The 19,290-nt window shown below is 39.1% G+C and overlaps 1 protein-coding gene across 1 annotated transcript; it reads right to left on the bottom strand.

The window, feature by feature from the left end:
- Positions 1 to 3,668: 3,668 nt before the first annotated feature.
- Positions 3,669 to 18,948, bottom strand: LOC133621367 (cellular retinoic acid-binding protein 2-like). Its single transcript, XM_061983407.1, has 4 exons — positions 18,861 to 18,948; positions 8,689 to 8,867; positions 4,312 to 4,428; positions 3,669 to 4,235 (listed from the first exon to the last, which is right to left on the bottom strand). The coding sequence occupies exons 1-4, from the start codon at positions 18,940 to 18,942 to the stop codon at positions 4,185 to 4,187; spliced, it is 429 nt and encodes a 142-aa protein (XP_061839391.1). The 5' UTR covers positions 18,943 to 18,948; the 3' UTR covers positions 3,669 to 4,184.
- Positions 18,949 to 19,290: the final 342 nt, after the last annotated feature.

Here is a 19,290-nt window from a genome sequence, read left to right as displayed (position 1 = left end):
GGGTAATTCCAGAATCATTGTTGACGATTTGTAGACTTTTTCAAACACGCAGTCTGCAAACAATTTAAAAAGACAACCCACCTTGCATTTTTAAGCTGCCATGGACAAGCGATCCATCACTCTGCTCACGAAATATCACCAGTCAAGACGGTGAAGAAGCACTGGTAGGCATGATGGATTTATTGACTATATTGAGTATGCACAACAATGCAAGCGCATAACACCCCTGCAGGTTATACACCAGTGTTTTTCAACCACTGTGCCACAGCACACTAGTGTGCCATGAGATATTGTCTGGTGTGCCGTGGGAAATTGTGCAACTTCACCTAATTGGTCCGAAAAATATTTTTTGCAAATCAATAATTATAATCTGCAAATAATGTGCCGTTGCTTAGTGTCTGTGCTGTGTAAAACTCGGCAGGATAACCACCTAATACTTTATGTCAGTAGGTGGCAGTAGGTACTTAATTGCTTTGTAAAAGTCGGACTGTGTCGAGTGAGACGAGGATGGTTTGTTGTGATCCCAATATGCAGACCACAGTGGGAGGCAGAGTGCAGGTAAAAAAGTCAATCAATGTTTATTTATATAGCCCTAAATCACAAGTGTCTCAAAGGGCTGCACAAGCTACAACGACATCCTCGGTACGGAGCCCACATAAGGGCAAGGAAAAACTCACCCCAGTGGGACGTCGATATGAATGACTATGAGAAACCTTGGAGAGGACCGCATATGTGGGTAAGCCCCCCCCCCCTCTAGGGGAGACCGAATGCAATGGATGTCGAGTGGGTCTGACATAATATTGTGAGAGTCCAGTCCATAGTGGATCCAACATAATAGTAAGAATCCAGTCCATAGTGGGGCCAGCAGGAAACCATCACGAGCGGAGACGGGTCAGCAGCGCAGAGATGTTCCCAACCGATGCACAGGCGAGCGGTCCACCCCGGGTCCCGACTCTGGACAGCCAGCACTTCATCCATGGCCACCGGACCCCCCCCCCCCCCCCCCCCCCACAAGGGAGAGGGGAGCAGAGGAGAAAAGAAAAGAAACGGCAGATCAACTGGTCTAAAAAGGGGGTCTATTTAAAGGCTAGAGTATACAAATGAGTTTTAAGATGGGACTTAAATGCTTCTACTGAGGTAGCATCTCTAATTGTTACCGGGAGGGCATTCCATAGTACTGGAGCCCGAATAGAAAACGTTCTATAGCCCGCAGACTTTTTTTGGGCTCTGGGAATCACTAATAAGCCGGAGTTCTTTGAACGCAGATTTCTTGCCGGGACATATGGTACAATACAATCCACTAGATAGGCTGGAACTAGGCCGTGTAGTATTTTAAGTATGTAATGCTTAAACCAAAAATGAACAAAAGGGAAAGGAAAAGGCAATGGCTATGCAAAACAAAAGTAAAACTGAACTGGCTACAAAGTAAACAGAAACAGAATGCTGGACGACAGCAAAAACTTACGGCGTCCACAAAGTACATCCGTACATGACATGACAATCAACAATGTCCACACAAGGAAAGGATAGCAACAACTTAAATAGCCTTGCTTGCTAACACAAAGCAGGTGCGTGGAATAGCGCTCGAAGGAAGACATGAAACTGCTACAGGAAAACACCAACAAAACAGGAAGGGCCACCAAAATAACAGCGCAAGACAAGAACTAAAGCACTACACACAGGAAAACACCAACAAACTCAAAATAAGGCACGACGACCAGGTGGAGTTACATTTTTTAACGTTTTCTGCTGGTGGTGTGCCTCCGGATTTTATTAATGAAAAAAATGTGCCTTGCCTCAAAAAAGGTTGAAAAACACTGATTATACACAATGTCAATGTACACTGCTTGGGTTGAAACTTTGCCTCAACCACATCAACAAACTAAGTAGAACAGAGATTGTATTATTCTGGATGAATGAACATTTCCCACGGACACACTCTGAATTTAAGTCTTGTTAAAAAGTGGAAATCATGAGAGCCGTAAAAAGGGCCGACTTTAAATTGTCTTTGATTTTTTCATTTCCTGTAATAATAATAATAATAATAGTAATGAATTACATTTGTAACACACTTTACATTTGCTAAAATCTCAAAGTACTACAAAGTATATATAAAAAAAAAAGAAATAAAAATAAAAATAGAAAGTTAGAATATATAATAGAACATTTCAATAGAAATAAAAACATGAAAAACACTAGATAAACACTAGATAAAACATAGAAACATAGATAAAATAGAAATACAAACATGAAAGCACTGGATAATTAGTCCAATTAGTGTTCAATGCTGCCATTGAGTTTGGTAGATGATCCATAATGTGTTCTTTTTAGCTTCATTTCATGCACTTCTATAGCCCTTTGTGCCTACATCTGTTTGTTAGCTGACTCTTGCAACGTTCCTTAAACGAACCATGATCGATTGTATCAAAAGTTTAACCTGAGCCTCTCCAGGCCTTGAAACGACAGCATTCCAACGCTCGTGCTACACCGCCAGGCCCCATTACATCACCGCAGAAGGAATGAATTGGCACACTTCACTAACAAGGAGGGACGGAGTGGTTTCGATTCCTCCCCCCGAGAGTAGCGACCTAAAGTCAAAGGTGTCATTTAGACTGGCTCAACATGTCAATGCCAATTTTTCTTACCGAACAAACGCAGGATAACTTTTCATCCACCCTGGAGTGCAGTAAAACAAAATCGGGGTTTTTCCTCACACAGCAATGTAGGTTTCAGTGCGGCCATTGAAAAAAAACATTAACTTGTAAGACATAAAATTGATCATAAATTGTAAAGCCATAGTCTAAACACACAGCACGCTCACTGACAAAAGCCATATATATATATATATATATATATATATATATATATATATATATATATATATATATATATATATATATATATATATATATATATATATACACACACACAGTACAAGCCAAAAGTTTGGACACACCTTCTCATTCAATGTGTTTTCTTTATTTTCATGACTATTTACATTGTAGATTGTCACTGAAGGCATCAAAACTACGAATTAACACATGTGGAGTTATGTACTTAACAAAAAATAACTGAAAACATGTTTTTTATATTCTAGTTTCTTCTTACTGCTTTGCACACTCTTGGCATTCTCTTGATGAGCTTCAAGAGTCACCTGAAACAGTTTTCACTTCACAGGTGTCTTAGTTTTGATGCCTTCAGTGACAATCTAGAATGTAAATAGTCATGAAAATAAATAAAATGCATTGAAATGAGAAGGTGTGTCCAAACTTTCAGCCTGTACTGTATATAACATCGGTTTTAGCAATTACATTTTTTTTTTAATGAAAATGTCTCCCATACTTGACTTTTCAGTATGCGGCCCTTGGTGGAAAACGTTTAGACACCATTAATCTAAAATATTAGAAGCTCTCAAGATAAACATGAACTATACTTGTCAATAGTCATGATATATACTTACATAAAAATGTAAGAAAAAAAGAGCAAAAAAATCAGTCTGTAACGAGAAAAAGCTGAAATGTTTTAATAATTAATAATAATATGCTTAGTCACCTATAATACAAAGCTGACACAATATCCGTTTTTAGCATATTTTTTTATTTAAAAAAAAAATAAAAATATGGCCCCTGCATACTTTCACTTTTCAGTATGCGGCCCTTGGTGGAAAAAGTTTGGACCTTCAACTAAAGTATCGATGTTTTGATTTGAGAATCGATATTACAGCATAAAGATCTGGTATCGGCAGTATCAATATTTCAGTATCGATCCGCACATCACTATTGAGAAGCTTGATTAAGGCACTGGAACACAACAAGTGGGTCTTGAAAAACATCCCGGGATGCAAATGAGCACAATATGGGAAATTGAGCTACATCCACAAAGACCAATGGCAGCAGTATTCTTCTCAGTACACCACTGGCATTGAAACAGGAGTTCAAAACATTCATCACTCCCATTAAATCATACCAATCGGTTTTGTCACTGAATTCTTGAACTCCTGATTGACTAATTCAGTTCATTAAATGTATGTCACAAACCCATATAGGGAAATACTATGGAAATTGACGCTTTTTTGCAGATTGCACCAAAACTTGCAAGCGGACTTCATCCAAAGCGCAAGTAAGTATATGACTAATGCATGAAGCACAAAAGGGAAAATATTGTATGACAGCTTTTGTATTTTCTCATTCTCTTTCATAGACTCTGGTGCAGACGACGTCGCCTGCTGTCATCGTCTGGGGGAAAAAGAGAAGAGGAAAGAGTTCAACCAAAGTCCAACATTCAGCTTTTGAAAGTGTCGCAATAACTTACCAGTATCAGTTCTCCATCACCGGTCACCTCCCGGGTCCATGCGGTTTTTGGTCCCTCACCCTTCTGTAACGTCTGCACACAGCCGATCTTATTCTCTGATTCCCAAGTTGGAAAACTCTGCACAAAAGACAGAAATGAGGAAAGTTCTTTAGGTTTCTTTGTAACATCAAGTGTTGCATTGCAGTCTACAGCAATTTTTAACATTCCTGTCAGAGGCAACTGTACACCTGGGCTGTCCAAAGTCCAGCGCGGTGGCTCCTTGGTGGTTTGATGCTCATTTTTATTGGCCTGCGGCTCATTCTAAAAATGCAACTTTTAGCTATAGCCCTTTATACAGTATATATTATCTGTACTGTAAAGTTCAAATTTGAATGACAATAAAAGGAAGTCTAAGCCTAAGTCTAAGTCGATAAGTGCATGAAAGTGTGATGTAGTAAACGCAATGCATTGTGGGTCTTGCGGGCCTCTTAATGGCTAAATCACCCGGCTGAATACAAGACTCGGTGTTAAAGTTGTGTTCTTTTCTTAAATAAGTTCAAACATCTGGTTGACTGGTGCAGAACCAACAACCTGGTCCTGAATGTCAACAAGACCAAGGAGATCATCGTTGACTTTAGGAAGCACCAGTCCAGCCACGCTCCACTCTACATCAACGGCACAGCGGTGGAGATAGTAAGCAGCACCAAGTTCCTGGGGGTGCAGATAACTGACAATATAACCTGGTCCCTACATACCGGAGCTCTTGTAAAGAGAGCTCAGCAGCGCATTCACTTTTTGCGTCGGATGAAAAGAGCACAGCTCCCTCCCCCCATTCTCACCACATTCTACAGAGGCACTATAGAAAGCCTGCAGACCAACAGCATCTCTGTCTGGACTGGAGCCTGCAGTGCCTCAGACTGGAAGTCTCTCCAGAGAGTGGTGAGGACGGCGGAAAAGATCATCAGGACTCCTCTTCCTCCTATCCAGGAGATCGCAAAAAGCCGCTGCCTGACCAGGGCTCAGAAAATCTGCAAAGACTCCTCCCTCCCCCACCAAGGACTGTTTTCACTGCTGGACTCTAGAAAGAGGTTCCGCAGCCTCCGAAGCAGAACCTCCAGTTTCTGTAACAGCTTCTTCTCTCAGGCCGTAAGACTCTTGAACGCATCATAATTAAATTAAAGTATCCCCTCAACTCCCCCCAAAAAGGATTAACTCACTGGAATAAAAAAGACAATATAACATACATCCATAAACGTGGACGCATGTGAAAAAGTGCAATATATTTATCTGCACAGTAATCTCTTTATTTATTTATATATATTTATATATATTTATTTATGTATTTTATATATATATATATATATATATATATATATATATATATATATATATATATATATATATATATATATATATATATATATATATATATATATATATATATATTACATACAGTATATTATTTATATATATTTATTTATTTATTTTTGCACCTTATTGCTTTTTTATCCTGCACTACCATGAGCTTATGTAACGAAATTTCGTTCTTATCTGTGCTGTAAAGTTCACATTTGAATGACAATAAAAAGGAAGTCTAAGTCTAAGTCTAAGTCTAAGTCTAAGTCTAAGTCTAGTCTAGTCTAAAACATGGCCCAAACGTGCAGTTTCATTGACTGGCACAATTGTTGTCATGGTTTTTGATTGATTGATTGAAATTTGTATTAGTAGGTTGCACAGTGAAGTGCATATTCCATACAATTGACCACTAAATGGTAACACCCGAATAAGTTTTTCAACTTGTTTAAGTCGGGGTCCACGTTAATCAATTCATGGTACAAATGTGGTGACTTCAGTGAGAGAAAACGATTTGGTGAGATTTGTCACATTTACAGGGTGAAAGCAAAGCCGAAGAACTCGGCTGGACAGCAGCTGTGACACGATCAAACATCACTTTTAACGCCATCACCTGGTTGGTACGTGTTCTGTTCACGGCATTTTCAAGGTAAGTTTGAATCAAAGCATGTTTTATTCTGTTTCACACGTAGCATTTAGTAGGCCAGCCGTGGGCCACAAACAACGTACAGTATTTTGGAAAAAAGCATGTTGTCAGTTTACTTTTAGTCATTTGTAGGTGTTACGGCGCTCAAAAATCTATCAAAATGTTTTAGTACGACTTTGGTAAGCTATGAAGCCGCACCGCTTGATGGATTGTACTGTGCTTCAACATATGAGTATTATTATGGTGTGTGTATAAGGTAAGACATATTATCTGGCGTTTTGTTTCGCAATATTATGCAAAAGCAACCTTTCTTACCTTCTGGTACCTGCTGATCTGTATTTGGGATCTGCATTAGTCCTGAAAAATTGCGCGCGTCTGCCTTTGTAGTCCGTGGCGACGCCATAGTCGATAAGCTTCTTCTTTTTCTCTATCTTCTTGTTATGGGACATTCATCCTCCACTGTTGCCATTTCTAATGTAAAGTAGTGTAAAGTTCTTAGTTATATCTGTCAGTAAACTCGCCATGATAGCGCTAAAACATACCGGTGTAGTGAGTTTACATTATTCACCCAAGGAACTTTAGTCATTAGAGAGTTCCGGTCAGACGGTTTTTCACGGGACACATTTCCGGCGTTGTTGTTGCACTAGTGAGCCATGGATGAGGAGATGCTGCTCCGTTATTGATTGAAGTAAAGTCTGAATGACATTAAAACAGTTAGCTCCATCTTTTGACACTTCTTCCACTCCCGTCCTTGCACGCTACACCGCTGCCGAAGGTGAGCCACGTAAATAAGAAAGCAGGCAGCGACTGTCAGAAAGCGGCTTGAAGATGATGTGTAAAACATAATCTATGCAACATTTTGACCAAAGAACCACCATTACATGTTATGTAGACCACAAGGAAGTGTTTTCCATTTACAAAAATAAAATAAAAATATGACTCCTTTAATGCACCCTATAATCCGGTGTGCCTTATATATGAAAAAAGATCAAAAATAGACCATTCATCGGCAATGCGCTTTATAATCCGGTGCGCCCTATGGTCCGGAAAATACGGTATACAAGTTTGGCTTCAACAATTGCGGCAGCTTACTGAAATCTCTTGTCCGTTGGACGCAATCATGTGGACCAATTTCACCAATTTGGCTTATTTTTCCGAGGTAGCGAGCCTTCGGAATAGCATTTGGACTAGGGTACAGTTTTTCTCAGTACAATCCCTTGATCTTTTTTATTTTGTACGATCCATTGTTGCTATATATATATATATATATATATATATATATATATATATATATATATAACCTATATATACCTTTCAGCATTAATGGTGCCTTCACAGATGTGTAAGTTACCCATGTCTTGGGCACTAATACACCTCCATACCATCACAGATGCTGGCTTTTCAACTTTGCGCCTAAAACAATCCGGATGGTTCTTTTCCTCTTTGTTCCGGAGGACACAACGTCCACAGTTTCCAAAAACAATTTGAAATGTAGACTAGTCAGACCACAGAACACTTTTACACTTTGCATCAGTCCATCTTAGATGAGCTCGGGTCCAGCAAAGCCGGCGGCGTTTCTGGGTGTTGTTGATAAATGGCTTTCGCTTTGCATAGTAGAGTTTTAACTTGCACTTACAGATGTAGCGACCAACTGTAGTTACTGACAGTGGTTTTCTGAAGTGTTCCTGAGCCCATGTGGTGATATTCTTTACACACTGATATCGCTTTTTGATGCAGTACCGCCTGAGGGATCCAAGGTCACAGGCAATCAATGTTACATGCAGTGATTTCTCCAGATTCTCTGAACCTTTTGATGATATTACAGACCTTAGATGGTGAAATCCCTAAATTCCTTGCAATAGCTCGTTGAGAAATGTTGTTCTTAAACTGTTGGACAATTTGTTCACAAAGTGGTGACCCTCGCCCCATCCTTGTTTGTGAATGAATGAGCATTTCATGGAAGCGGTTTTTATACCCAATCATGGCACCCACCTGTTCCCAATTAGCCTGTTCACCTGTGGGATGTTCCAAATAAGTTTCTTTCTGAGTCTTTTTTGCCACTTGTGCCAGCTTTTTTGAAACATGTTGCGGGAATCAAATTCCAAATGAGCTAATAGTTACAAAATAACAACATTTACCAGTTTGAACGTTAAGTACCTTGTCTTTGCAGTCTATTCAATTGAATATAAGTTGAAAAGGATTAGCAAATCATTGTATTCTATTTTTATTTACGATTTACACAACGTGCCAACTTCACTGGTTTTGGGGTTTGCACTATAACACAGTCCCACTAAAATGACTTCCATATGTTATTTTTCTTTTCTCTGTCAATGCTGGCTTTGCTGTCTGGCCTTTCACACTCTGGTATGCGTTCGACTCTGATGCTGAATGTTAAATACCGTGCATGGGCGTCCATCCACGGTGGTCTCATTGAAAGACTGACCCACAGTGAAGGAGACGTGGGTGGTGCGGACGCTGGTGGATGTTTTGATGGACAGACTCGCCAGCTGCTGGGTGATTTCCACTGCGGGACTGGATGCCGCCGCCACAGCAATTTTCCTCACAAACACGTTCACACCTGAGTACAAAGGAACGAATAAGTGAAGTCTAACAGGCAGCTTTTGCATCGGCTCATAGATTTTCCCATCTCGATCCCCTTTTTTGCAGCTTGTGATTTTGGCTAACACAATGCATGTGACCGCCAATCTGCTTCAGAACAAATTATCCATTTCAATAGCTATTCATCAGTGATGTGCGATACCACTGATTTTTCTTTCGGATACCGTGTAAAATTCAGGCTGGTATCGGCGATACCGATCCGTACTTTGTGCAAATATACCTGATAAATCTGCTGAAGTTTAAAATGTTGTGCAAATTTAAATATGTCTCATAGCATAAATAATGCAATACAGAGTTATTTATTTTAAACTCTCAGGTCGTGGGGTCAATAGCAATATAGGCTAACTAATAAAAGAGAAAAAACAGGACACAATTTGATTATTTATTTGATTATGTATAACATTTTGGGAAAGTTGGCTTCCCAAAATGTTTTACCGTATTTTCCGGACTATAAGGCGCACTTAAAATCAGTTTTTTTTCCTCAAAACTCGACAGTGCGCCTTATAACCCGGTGCGCCTAATGTAGTAGTCAGGGACGATAATGTAAACTTCAGCATTGATCTGATACCACAGCCACGTCACATGCAACTACAAGGCCGGATCCATATATAGAGTATAGTGTCAGTACAAAACAAAAGCAAAAACTACTATTGGTTCTCATTTAAATCTTCCCATGTCCAACAACGTAATCCTTGAGTTTGTACACACTATAACAACACCAACAATAAAACAACAAAAACAACAGATATTTGTGAACATCTTCAAATGAACAGAACTGAAAAATATCAATCTAATCATGCTAATCAATATTTGGATTGATACGTCCAACCCTTGTTAGCATTTTACACAGTTAAAGGCAGTAAAAGGCTTTAATTACATTACATTTTAATCAAATACATACTTTTCCACAAGTACCGTATTTTCCGGACTATAAGGCACACTTAAAATCATTGTTTTTCTTCTCAAAACTCGACAGTGCGCCTTATAACCCGGTGCGCCTAATGTACGGAATAATTCTGGTTTTGCTTACCGACCTCGAAGCTATTTTATGTGGTCCGTGGTGTAATGATAAGTGTGACCAGTAGATGGCAGTCACACATAAGAGATATGTGTAGACTGCAATATGACTCAAGTAAACAACACCAACATTTTAAATGTTCCATAGAAAATATAGAACATTACACACAGCGCTCAAAAATCTATTAAAATGTTTTAGTATGACTTTGGTAAGCTATGAAGCCACAACGCTTGATGGATTGTACTGTGCTTCAACATACGAGTATTATTATGGTGTGTGTATAAAGTACGACATATTATCTGCCGTTTTGTTTCGCAAAATTGTGCAAATGCAACTTTTCTTACTTTCTGGTACCTGCTGATCTGTACTTGGGATCTGCATAAAAAAATTGCGCGCGTCCGCCTTTGTAGTCCGTGCCGACACCGTAGTCGATAAGCTTCTTCTTTTTCTCTATCTTCTTGTTATAGGACATTCATCCTAAGTAGTGTAAAGTTCTTACTTATATCTGTCAGTAAACTCGCCATGAAAGCGCTAAAACATACCGGTGTAGTGAGTTTACATTATTCACCCAAGGAACTTTAGTTAATAGAAAGTTCCGGTTGGACGTTTTTTTCACGAGACACTACTTGTTGTTATTTCCGGATGAGGAGATGCTGCTCCGTTATTGATTTAAGTAAAGTCTGAATGTCATTAAAACAGTTAGCTCCATCTTTTGACACTTCTTCTACTCCCGTCCTTGCACGCTACACCGCTATAACAAAGAAGACGCTGTCGAAGGTGAGCCACGTAAATAAGACCTCCGTAAGCGACTGTCAGAAAGTGGCTTGAAGATGATCTGTAAAACATAATCTATGCAACATTTTGACCAAAGAACCACCATTACATGTTATGTAGACCACAAGGAAGTGTTTTCCATTTAGAAAAGAAAAAAAAAAAGACTGCTTTAATGCGCCCTATAATCCGGTGCGCCTTATACAGGTATGTGAAAAAAGATCATTCATCTGCAGTGCGCCTTATAATCCGGTGCGCCCTATGGTACGGTACATAATCATACTCTTTTGAGCTCACACAATCATTTACGGCAGGTCCGCAAGGCTAACTAGTGGCCATCTATTGAACATAATGATCTCCACTACCTTAAATAATGGTGGTATGGGATTGAACTCCTCACTTATTGTGTTGCGGTACGCTTCAAATTGCTGTGTTTGGCCCACGACCCATTGGCCCATTTTCAGTTTGACCCTTGAAGGTGAAAGTTTTGGGCACCCCTGCACTAGAAGGAGCCACAGTTTAGAACAGACCTGGGCAAATTAAGGCCCGGGGGCCACATGCGGCCCATTAAGCTTTTCAATCTGGCCCGCCGGACATTCCCAAATAATTTTTTTAGATCTTTAAGATGGAAACTGTAGCTTCCTTGGCGAGTTTACTGACAGATATAAGTAAGAACTTTACACTACTTTATGTTAGAAATGGCAACAGCGGAGGATGAATATCACATTACAAGAAGATAGAGGAAAAGAAGAAGTCGACACGGACTACAAAGGCGGATTTTTTATGCAGATCCCAAATACAGATCAGCAGATACCAGAAGGTAAAAAAAGTTGCTTTTGCATAATATTGCGAAGCAAAACACCAGATAAAGTCTTACCTTATACACACACCATAATAATACTCATATGTTGAAGCATGTTGGAGTCTGCGCTTTTGCATGATATGCTAGTTACTTAGTCATCTAAGTCACAGCAGCTCAGACGAGACACCAAGCAGTGTGGGTGGGGAGCATTTCCACAGAGTGTTGACAGAGCGGCCAGCCTTAAATGCGGGTGTCAGGGACAGACGCTGAAGGAGATTTTTACAACAAAGTTCTCAAGCTTAGTGATATATCAGATACATCAGATTGTAGGTGTTGTTGTTGTTTTTTACCCTTCGCGTTCATATTTTGAAGTGTTTGTTGCATTTTTGTTGTGTTTTGCTTGATTGTAAAATATGTCAATCGAGACGGGGTGTGACGTTCATACGTTGTCAATATTCAGTGTTTTATCGTTCATAGTTAATATTGTAAATCCAAAAAAAAATTATTTTCATGTACACTCTGGGTATCTCATTCAGTAAACATTTTTTTAAATTCCATTCCATTTTTTAAGGCGGTCTGTCATATCGTTTTCAGAATTCAATCAGACATTATTGTGAGGTTTTGTATTAGTGTTCCTAAAAATAGATATACCGGCCCCCAGACACATTTTTTTTTCTATAAATTTGGCCCCCGGAGTCAAAATAATCTCCCAGGCCTGGTTTAGAATCACTGTGATCGGGCATTGGTGGTGACGGGAACTCATACAGTTTTTCACATACACATACGGTCAGACTACACCATCAGTCAGACACACACTAGACTGGACACTCTGTACGTCCAATTGATTTATTCATTTTTTGCATAATAAATGTGAAACGCACCCCAAATGTAATTTTCTGTGCCGATAGTTCTTCTTCAAGCATGTTATGACTGAGATCCTACGGAGCCCCTAAAGGGACATGGAAGGAAAAAATTGTTTTGCGAGATCTCCCAAAAGGTTTTTTTTTCCTATGTCAGTGAACCGGAAGTAAAACAGACACAGCAATGGAGGAGCCTACCTATCATCCGTGGGAGAAGTTTATTGATTTCTATTTTAGTATTGGCCTAACATATAAAGACATCAAATCGTATTATGGTCCCACAACAGAGCGCAGATGATGGGTAGACTCCCGCATGTCTGTTTCACTTCCAGTTCACCATCTCTGTGTCTGTTTCAATTCCAGTTCACCATCGCTGTGTCTGTTTTACTTTCGGTTCACTGACATAGGAAAAAAATATTTTGCGAGATCTCGCAATACTTTTTGCGAGATCTCGCAAAAGTTTTTTTTTCCTGTGTCAGTGAACCGGAAATAAAACAGAGTATTTGCGAGTATTTACCCCTCATACTGCTGCCATACTAGTCCATAGCCTGGTCACCTCTCACCTGGACTACTGCAACTCTCTCCTGTTTGGTCTCCCTCACAAGTCACTTCACAAACTTCAGCTTCTCCAGAAACTCTGCAGCCCGGATAATCACCAGAACCCCTTCAATCCAGCACATCACCCCTGTTCTGCAGCAACTCCACTGGCTACCCATCAAACATCGCATCCACTTTAAAATAATTCTCCTCACTTTCAAAGCCATCCATAACCTCTCTCCATCATATCTCTCTGACCTGATCCATGTCGCCCCGCTCTCACGTTCCCTAAGATCCTCTTCATCCATCCATCTCACTGTCCCTTTATTTAAACTATCCACCATGGGTGCCCGAGCTTTCAGCCGCTCTGCCCCACATATTTGGAACGCTTTACCACCAGACCTTCGCAACTTAGATTCAATATCCTTCTTCAAATCAAGACTCAAAACACACCTATTCCTGACTGCTTATTCATTGTAATCATCTTTTCTTTTCTCTTTGTTGTTGTTGTTGTTTTTATCCAATTTGATTTTATTGTTGTGATTTTGTACGGTGTCCTTGAGTGCCCAGAAAGGCGCCTTATTAATAAAATGTATTATTATTATTATTATTATCTCGCAAAAACATCCATGTCCCTGTAGGGGCTCTGTAAGATCCCATGCACTCAGAAGTCGCCACACATTTTTTTCTGAAGTAACTATTTTGTACATTACAGCACAATACACATAGAACTTTCTATGAAAACTCTTCAGAACAGAAGGTCAGTCCAAGTTGCTTCAGCTCATATGATTAAGAGAAAAGGACGCACATGTACTGCATTAGCTTTGGGTCGGGGAGACCCCGGGCTATGCAGGAAAGTCTGGCTCATCGCTGCTGGGGCCCATGTTGAGGCTTAGTTCCGTTTACACTGGCTCTAATTACATCCGCATGAGGAGTACCCTGCTGCGGATGAGTCGAATCTAGCCTTCCTTCACAGCTTGTTGGTCTTCTGATTTTTAATGAATGCCATTGGTTGTCCCCCTTCTGACCTTCCTTGTGCAGCTCTAACCCCACAAGCATGAGACCAAGACATGCTTGCAATCATGAGAAGAACATTGTCAATGCCAAATGCAGTGCAAGTTATGCAAACTTAGCAAAAAATAATAATTTAGAGCAGGGATGTCTAACTCGTTTTCATTGAGGGCCACTTGGCAGTTATGGCTGCCATCAGAGCGAATAATGTATGAATTTGCCTCTGGATTTCATTATTAATTATATAAATTGTTTTAAGTAGACTGTCGATTTCACAGTAAAAACTTTTCATTTACAAAATGTTACTGTAAAATACAGCGTTTATTTATTTTTTACAACATTTTACAGTAAATGGAAAAACAGTACCACTGATTTTTGGGGGGGAGTTTACGGAAAAAATGTTGTGTTAAATTGACTTTGGTTTTTACAACATTATATTGTGAATGGAAAAACAATACAAGTTATTTTTTTATTCTGGCAACTTTGCTGCCGGTTTATCTACCGTAAAAACAAATATAGCGGTTTTTCCAATTACAGTAACACACCGGTAAAAACAACAACCGTAGATTTGACAGTCAAAAACCGGCAGCTCAGTCAACAGAATTTTAACGCAAAAAACAGTAGTCGTTTTTTTCAATTTAAAGTAATATGCTGTAAAGAACAACGTGTCATTTTTATCAATTTGATGGGTAGTTTGCTGTAAAGTATTGTTATTTCTTTGTATTTAGACAAAAAACATGTTTGGAAAGTATGATAATATACTGTAATATTTGTTGCAATATTGGATACTATTAAAGTTGAAAAGGTATGCCATTTCAAACAGTACGTGCTCAGTGGCCTTGTGGTTAGAGTGTCCACCCTGAGACTGGAAGGTCGTGAGTTCAAACCCCGGCCGAGTCATACCAAAGACTATAAAAAGAGGACCCATGGACCCTGCTTGGCACTGAGCACCAAGGGTTAGAATTGGGGGTTAAAACACCAAAATGATTGCTGAGCGTGGCCACCGCTGCTGCTCACTGCTCCCCTCCCCTCCCAGGGGGTGAACATGGGGATGGGTCAAATGCAGAGGATAATTTCCACCACACCTAGTGTGTTTGTGAGACTATCTTTGGGACTTTAACTTTAACATATATTTTTTTCTGTCAAAATGAAACAAATCAATTAAATTTTGTGAGAAAATATTAAGTACTTTATTGACACATATCATTTCCAGGCATTTGCGGGCAAGATCAAATGATGTCGCGGGCCACATCTGGCCCCCGGGTCTTGAGTTTGACACCTGTGATTTAGAGAGACACTAATTTTACAATGCTAGGCGTACCATGAAAGTACCGTATCAACAAAATATCAAGTTAAAATGTGAAAATTATAATTAAATAAGTGTGTTGTATAATTACAACACTTATTATAACTGAAAATATATTATTAATAATAATTGACTAAAAGAGGATCACTGGTCAAATAAAAACAATAAACTATTAATAATAATTAAAGTACCATTAAAAAATCAATCAATCAATCAAATTAAACATCAAATCGAAATAAGTGTCTGACCCAAGAGCGTAAATTAGCATGGTCTTCCGTGACTAAGCTGCCAAAGAAGAAGAAATAATTTCACAATGAACAGGGACTTTGGCAGCCATCAGTTCTATCCTACCAAAATATTCAAGTTAAAGTTTTTATTTTGTGAAATAATTTGGAGAAGAGGTGGGGTGGCAACGGACAACTACAACCATCATACTTTCAACAGTTGTTGCCTGGTTGCAATCACGTGACCGAGAGGCACTTCTGGGTTTCAGGCGATGGTTTAGAGCTAGGGTCAGCAACCAGCGGCTCTAGTGCCGCATGCGGCTCTTTAGCTCCCACCTAGTGGCTCCCTGGAGTTAAAAAAAAAAAATACATACAAATTTTTGTTTTATTATGGTTTCTTTAGAAGGACAAACATGACAGAAACCTTCCTAACTGTTAGAAAGCCCACTGTTTATATTAAACATGCTTTACTGATGAGCGTATTTGGCATTCTTTGAACTCGTCGTAGTTTGATTACAAGTACAACTTTCTACGACACTGCCACAGAAAGACGTGTTTTATGCCACCCCTTCTTTGTCTCATTTTGTCCACCAAACATTTTATACTGTGCGTAAATGTACAAAGGTGAGCTTTGTTGAAGTTATTGACTTGTGTGGCATGCTAATCCGGCGTATTTGGTCAGTGAATGATTGCAAGCTAATCAATACCAAGGTGCTACCTAGACTAGCTGTATGTACATATTGCATCATTATGCTTCGTTTGTAGGTATATTTGAGCTCATTTAATTTTCTTCACTTATGTCCTCAGTGAATTTAATTTATATTTGCATGTCTCATGACACATTATGTGTATGTAACATTGGCTGCATTTCTTATAGTTGTTTGGGTGCCATGTTGTTCTAGACCACAGCAAACATTACCCAACTTGCACAGATTGCAATAAATCCATTAGAAATTTTAATTGGACACACATCTATACCTTTGGCCATTATATGCCAGGAGTCATCTCACCCTCTGAGAAGCCTGTAAGCAGCAGTGGTGGCCGCGCCCGGGAATCATTTTTGGTGATTTAACCCCCAATTCCAACCCTTGATGGTGTGATGGTATGGGGGTGTATTAGTGCCCAAGACATGGACAACTTACACATCTGTGAAGGCACCATTAATGCTGAAAGGTACATATAGGTTTTGGAGCAACATATGTTGCCATCCAAGCAACGTTACCATGGACGCCCCTGCTTATTCCAGCAAGAAAATGCCAAGCTACGTGTTACAACAGCGTGGCTTCGTAGTAAAAGAGTGCGGGTACTAGACTGGCCTGCCTGTAGTCCAGACCATTGAAAATGTGTGGCGCATTATGAAGCCTAAAATACGGAGACCCCCGGACTGTTGAACAACTTAAGCTGTACATCAAGCAAGAATGGGAAAGAATTCCACCTGAAAAGCTTCAAAAATTGGTCTCCTCAGTTCCCAAACGTTTACTGAGTGTTGTTAAAAGGAAAGGCCATGTAACACAGTGGTGAACATGCTCCTGTGTCAACTTTTTTGCAATGCGTTGCTGCCATTAAATTCTAAGTTAATGATTATTTGCAACAAAAAAAAGTTAAGTTTCTCAGTTCGAACATTAAATATCTTGTCTTTGCAGTCTATTCAATTGAATATAAGTTGAAAAGGATTAGCAAATCATTGTATTCTGTTTTTATTTACGAATTACACAACGTGCCAACTTCACTGGTTTTGGGTTTTGTACATTTGTACATTCCATTAAATAATGGAACATAAATCCTCAGTTTTATTTGGCGATGTTTGTTACATTAAGGAAAAAAGTGCGTGTGTGAGTGGGGAGGGGGATCTGTATCACTACGAATCTGAGAGGGGCACATGTCCCCCCTTCATCCAATGCTATCTGCGCTAAAATTGTTGTATGTACATATACATTCACTGTACAAACACATATACACATACTGTACATATACATTCACTGTACAAACACATATACACATACTGTACATATACAAGTACATATACATACATACACTCATGCACATAATCACGTTTCATCAAACATATATTAACGATGTTGCCCTAGGGTAAACTGGGTAACACATGGAACACTGACAAAGCTTAACCTATTGTTACTATAACAATCTACAAGGTTAATGTAGGTTGCTTCTCTTTCTTCCCCTCCATTTTTCTGCATTCTTTCGTATTTCAAGTTATCATTACGTATATGTATTGTTGCATTTGAACAACTGTATTGTTGATAATAGAGGTAAATTATTGGTATTGTTCATTATCAATAGCGCTATTTATATTGGTTTTTGTATTGATCCATCTGTAGTGTAATAATGCTCATTGTCATTTCTGTATTATTTTTTATTTTCGCTAACTGCTTATTTGCAATCACTTTTACCATCATATTTGTACATGTCGTATTTGCTGATGTTGCTCTATTGTTGTTGTTGTGTTTGCTGTTGTTGTTTTTGTCTCTCTGTCAAATCCCCCTCTTGTCCCCACAATTTCCCCCTCTGTCTTCTTTTTTTTCTCTTTCTATCCCCTCCTGCTCCGGCCCGGCGACACCAAATGATAATATAAATACATTTAATAAAGTCAAATACAAATAAGGCAACAAGAGAAGTATCCTACACTTCTCTTTTGTAAAGTAAATCTGAACAGCCGATATGGGCATCTACATCAACTATATGATTTGCCTGAGAAGCTGGACAGGCCAAAATTAAATAAATAAATAAATAAATTAAAAAAATTAAAAAATTAAATTAAAAATTGTTGTATGGCCCACTTTCTTATGATTGGGTTTTTGATCAACTAAAACGGCCATGTTTGCCCCAGTTTTCCTTTGCTGTCTCAGCACATGGATAAAGAAGGCGAGAAACACCGTTGAACTTAAAAAAAAAAGACGTGATAGCAAAGTATAAAAGTGGCTTCAATTAAGTTTATAGTGATGTTCACTGTTCATTGACATTTAAATGTATTTTGCATTGTTTTCTGCATGCAGAATATGTTTTGTGTTCATTTACATTATTTCTCATGGGGAAAATTGATGGTCTTTGTTCGATTTGGTCTTCATTGGACCTTCTGGAACGAGTTACAACCCAAAAAAACCCACTATGTTTCATAAAAACCCCCCATTTTCTTGCACCGTTGAGTCACAAAAAGGCAACAACTTCGAATCGAAATATGTCCAGGGTGTATAGGTAACTTGTCTGGACTGACTGTTTCAATATGTAGAAGCGCTTTGAGTCACTAGAGAAAAGCGCTATATAAATAAAATTCACACTAATTCACAATCCTAATCACAATAATATGACCCACTGGAGTTGAATTGTTATTATCACACTTTGATGACACGTACTAACATGTAAAAACTCATCCAAATATCATTTTTAAACCGGTTTGCTACTCACCCAGCGCTTTCAAAAGGTCCTCAAAGTTTTCCGATGACTTCATTTTCCACTTTCCAGAGAAGTCAGGGATTTTGGTCTCCATCTCGTTGACGCCTTTCTTCACAAGATTTTGTTGTGTGGTAGGACTGGGAAGTTTACCCCTCCTCTCTTCCCTCTGGGCTTCTTTTCATTGGCTGGATGTTAAACTGCTCCAGCCAATCCAAGCCGATCCAGGCTGGACCCCTCCATCAGTGAGGTGAGACATTTGGATACCAGATGGGAAAGTAAAAAAAAAACTAAAAAAAAAACGACTCAATGTGTTGAGACATGAAATATAAGTGCTAACTGACACTAGATGGTGCTATAATACTAGTCCCAAAAATCTAAACAAACCATCAAAAGAGACTACTAACTAACTCAGGGGTCGGCAACCCAAAATTTTGAAAGAGCC

The sequence above is a fragment of the Nerophis lumbriciformis genome, linkage group LG21 (genome assembly GCF_033978685.3).
Source record: "Nerophis lumbriciformis linkage group LG21, RoL_Nlum_v2.1, whole genome shotgun sequence".
NCBI classification, from domain to species: domain Eukaryota; kingdom Metazoa; phylum Chordata; class Actinopteri; order Syngnathiformes; family Syngnathidae; genus Nerophis; species Nerophis lumbriciformis.
This window is presented reverse-complemented; position numbering and strand designations above follow the sequence as displayed.

Bases quoted from the DNA above. Each gene is read 5' to 3' on its own strand.
- LOC133621367 (XM_061983407.1), bottom strand. From the start codon at position 18,942: ATGGAGACCAAAATCCCTGACTTCTCTGGAAAGTGGAAAATGAAGTCA. The intron at 8,868-18,860 runs GTGAGTAGCAAA...CTTTGTACTCAG, and splicing joins GGACCTTTTGAAAGCGCTGG to GTGTGAACGTGTTTGTGAGG. The intron at 4,236-4,311 runs GTAAGTTATTGC...TTTTTCCCCCAG, and splicing joins GTGATGGAGAACTGATACTG to ACGATGACAGCAGGCGACGT.